The following is a 2,648-nucleotide window of genomic DNA, read 5'->3' as shown; positions in this document are numbered from 1 at the left end:
GTTAACAGAAAAAGTATAAATAAGCCCCAGACCGTGGGAACGCTAGAGAGCCAAGGCAGTAAAATGTAGCTGAATGCCTCTCAACCAAGGGCGGAAGTCTGGAAGAAATCACCGCGGCGCGAGAGGGACGCCCGCAGAGGGGGACGCGGCGAGCCGCCCTCACCAGTCATCTGCGCCCGCTGCAGGTTCCGGAGGTGCTTCACTGTCATTTCCAGAATGTCCGCCTTCTCCAGCTTGGAATGCCGCGAGCTCTGCACATAAGGAGGCAAGGGAGGAAAGTGAGACCCCTGTCAGCTGCCTCGGAGTGCTGGGGGTCCTTTCCCCTTGGCCGCGGCGCCGATAACCCGGGACCCCGGCGAGAGGGGCCAGGCTCACCCACCTAGGAGAATGCAGTGCTGGCGGGAGTGAGATCCCGCAGGCGAGCGGGTTTCATTATTAGTGACTGGGAAATACCATTTAATTTTTTTAAATTAAAAAAAAAAGCCGCATTCCCCACTTACATCTTTCTTAAGAGCATCCAAAATTAGGGTTTTCAGCTGGCTCAGACTTTCATTTATTCTTGCTCTTCGTCTCTTCTCCATGATAGGCTTTGATGACTGCAAAGAAATTAAAAAGAGCCCCAAGTTCCCATGGGATCTGCTATTTCACCCCGGAGTTTTAAGAGAGAAAGAAGCCCCCCAACCCCGACTTAATTTCTTGGGCCTGCAGGGAGATACATGTACTGCCCTTACCTTTCTGTGCTCAGATGCTGTCTTTGGTTTATCCGGTGTCGTGTTGACACTGGCTGGGGTAGCAGCCACCGGGGACGAGGAATTTTTCTCCATTATATCAGCTGGCATTTTCTTTCTTTCTTTTTTTTTTTTTAGTCCCTAGAGAATTTTATTTTTGTAATTCTTCACGCAAAAATTTTTTTTGTTTATGTCCCTTTTACTTGAGACTTTCACAAAACTACTGAGCAAATGCTGAGGCTTTATTGCAATATTTTATGGATACTTGGTGATCGGTAGCGCTATTCCAGGACCAAGGAGAGAGGTAGACGGGGGATTCCGCTGTTATCAGCACCAGCTCCGGAGCCTGTGTGATCCCCAGACTCTGGCGGCCTCTATATATATCTGGGACTGCACGCGAACGGCTCGTGTGAAACTTCCCAAACTTTCTTTCCCACAGTAACTTTCAGCCAATGGGAGGAGGAGACACGCGGCACCGCTCGTGGACCGCGCCCCCCATTGGCCGCCAGGCACAAGGTCTGGCGGCCAATGGCGCGCGCCTGAGCCCGGGGCACCGGAGGCTACAACGTCAATCAAAAGGATTTTAACCCATTGCTGCTCTCCCCTCTGAGCTGTGCTTTAGAGAGAATTTTTCCACTTTAGTTTCGGTCTAGTCTATTTCTTTTGAGGCCGGGGTCTTTGCCCTTGATTCCCTTTCCTATGTGTAATAGAATTGCTTTGACTGTAATAAGTTCATTTGAAATATATTTTTTAAAGGTATAGAAGGACAAGAAAAAAGAATTTTAGCAGTGGTTAACAGAAAAAGGGGGAATGCGTGCAAGGGTATGAGTTACCTAAAATCTAAGTGGTTTTCCGTTCAGACTATATATATTCAGAGGTCTGAGAGCAGACCATGCAGAAGAAAGACCCCCCCCCCTTCCTTTTTGCATGCAGAAATAGAAAAAAATGCCTTCAACCTCATATCTGCAGGTTTTTTGGAGCGGTCTTCCCCTACCCCACCCCGCAGCCACCCCGTCCCTCATTCCTCTTCTGGAGTTGGGGCTTTGGGCCCTGCGCTTCCCCAGGAAACAATCAGAATAACTTCCAACTGGGTAGAAAGGAAATGGAATTTCAAATGAAAAATGAACAAGTGGGGCTTTGATGGCAAAGCCTCAGGGACGCGCGCGCTCCTTCGCCACCCGCTCCACCCACAGGCTCTTGGTTCTGCGGCACGTAGAAGTGGCGGGCAGGGAGGCAGTCTCTCCCCTCCCGGCCCTGCGGGAGGCCTAGGGAGCCTCGGCGCCGGCGCGCGCGGGCGCTTTAAGAGCTTCACCGGCCGAGCTGGAGTTTGACATCAGCCGGCCGGCGAGGGCGCGCCTGGAGCCGGAGCACGTGCCAGGATGTTTTATTGCCGCCGCGGCTGCGGCCCAGCCGGGAGGATGTGTGTGTGCGTGCGTGTGTGAGTGTGTGCGCGCGCGCCCCGGGGGCAGGGAGGCGGGGGGCGGCAGCGGGCGGTGGAGAGCGGGGGCTGGTTCCTGGTCCCTGGGAGAAGCCAAGAAGGTAAATAGCAGCTGCTGTGCTCGAGCCTGGGAAAACCCCGCCCCCTGCGCCTGGCCTGGGCTCATTGGCGCGCGCTGCGTGTGGGGTGTGGGTGTGTGTGTGTGTCCGGGGCCCCCTCCCCCGCCCCCACCGGGCCAGGAATCCGAGGGGGTGGCGGGCAGGGAGCCGAGGCCGGCGCTTTCCCCCTCCTTCCCCCACCCCATTTCTACTGGCCAAGGTCAGCCCTTCCGGGCGGGGAGCGCATGCCCCAGGGTGGAGAGTGGGGAATTAGTCCAACCCGTTTCGGGCTTGGGGTTTTAACTCGGCCGAGAGCCTCACTTGCAAAACCCGGGGCGGGATGGGGGCTTCCGTGTTTGCTCCTTGCCCCCCCCCCCCCCCCCC

The 2,648-nt window shown here is 55.4% G+C and overlaps 1 protein-coding gene across 1 annotated transcript in view; it reads right to left on the bottom strand.

Moving 5' to 3' along the window:
• HES1 (hes family bHLH transcription factor 1) overlaps window positions 1-1,164 on the bottom strand; it is a 3,126-nt gene extending 1,962 nt beyond the window's left edge. Inside the window, exons 1-3 of the mRNA XM_008585197.1 lie at window positions 732-1,164; window positions 501-596; window positions 164-251 (exon numbers count right to left, since the gene is read on the bottom strand). Of these exons, the coding sequence (XP_008583419.1) occupies window positions 164-251; window positions 501-596; window positions 732-839 (292 nt within the window). The 5' untranslated portion in view covers window positions 840-1,164. The remainder of the gene's footprint in view (window positions 1-163; window positions 252-500; window positions 597-731) is intronic.
• Between the last annotated feature and the right edge of the window lie 1,484 nt (window positions 1,165-2,648).

Source organism: Galeopterus variegatus, unplaced genomic scaffold, assembly GCF_000696425.1.
Source record: "Galeopterus variegatus unplaced genomic scaffold, G_variegatus-3.0.2 Scaffold3488, whole genome shotgun sequence".
In the NCBI taxonomy this organism is placed as follows: Eukaryota; Metazoa; Chordata; class Mammalia; order Dermoptera; family Cynocephalidae; genus Galeopterus; species Galeopterus variegatus.
Note: the sequence above shows the minus strand (reverse complement) of the source record. Positions and strands in the feature narration are given on the sequence as shown.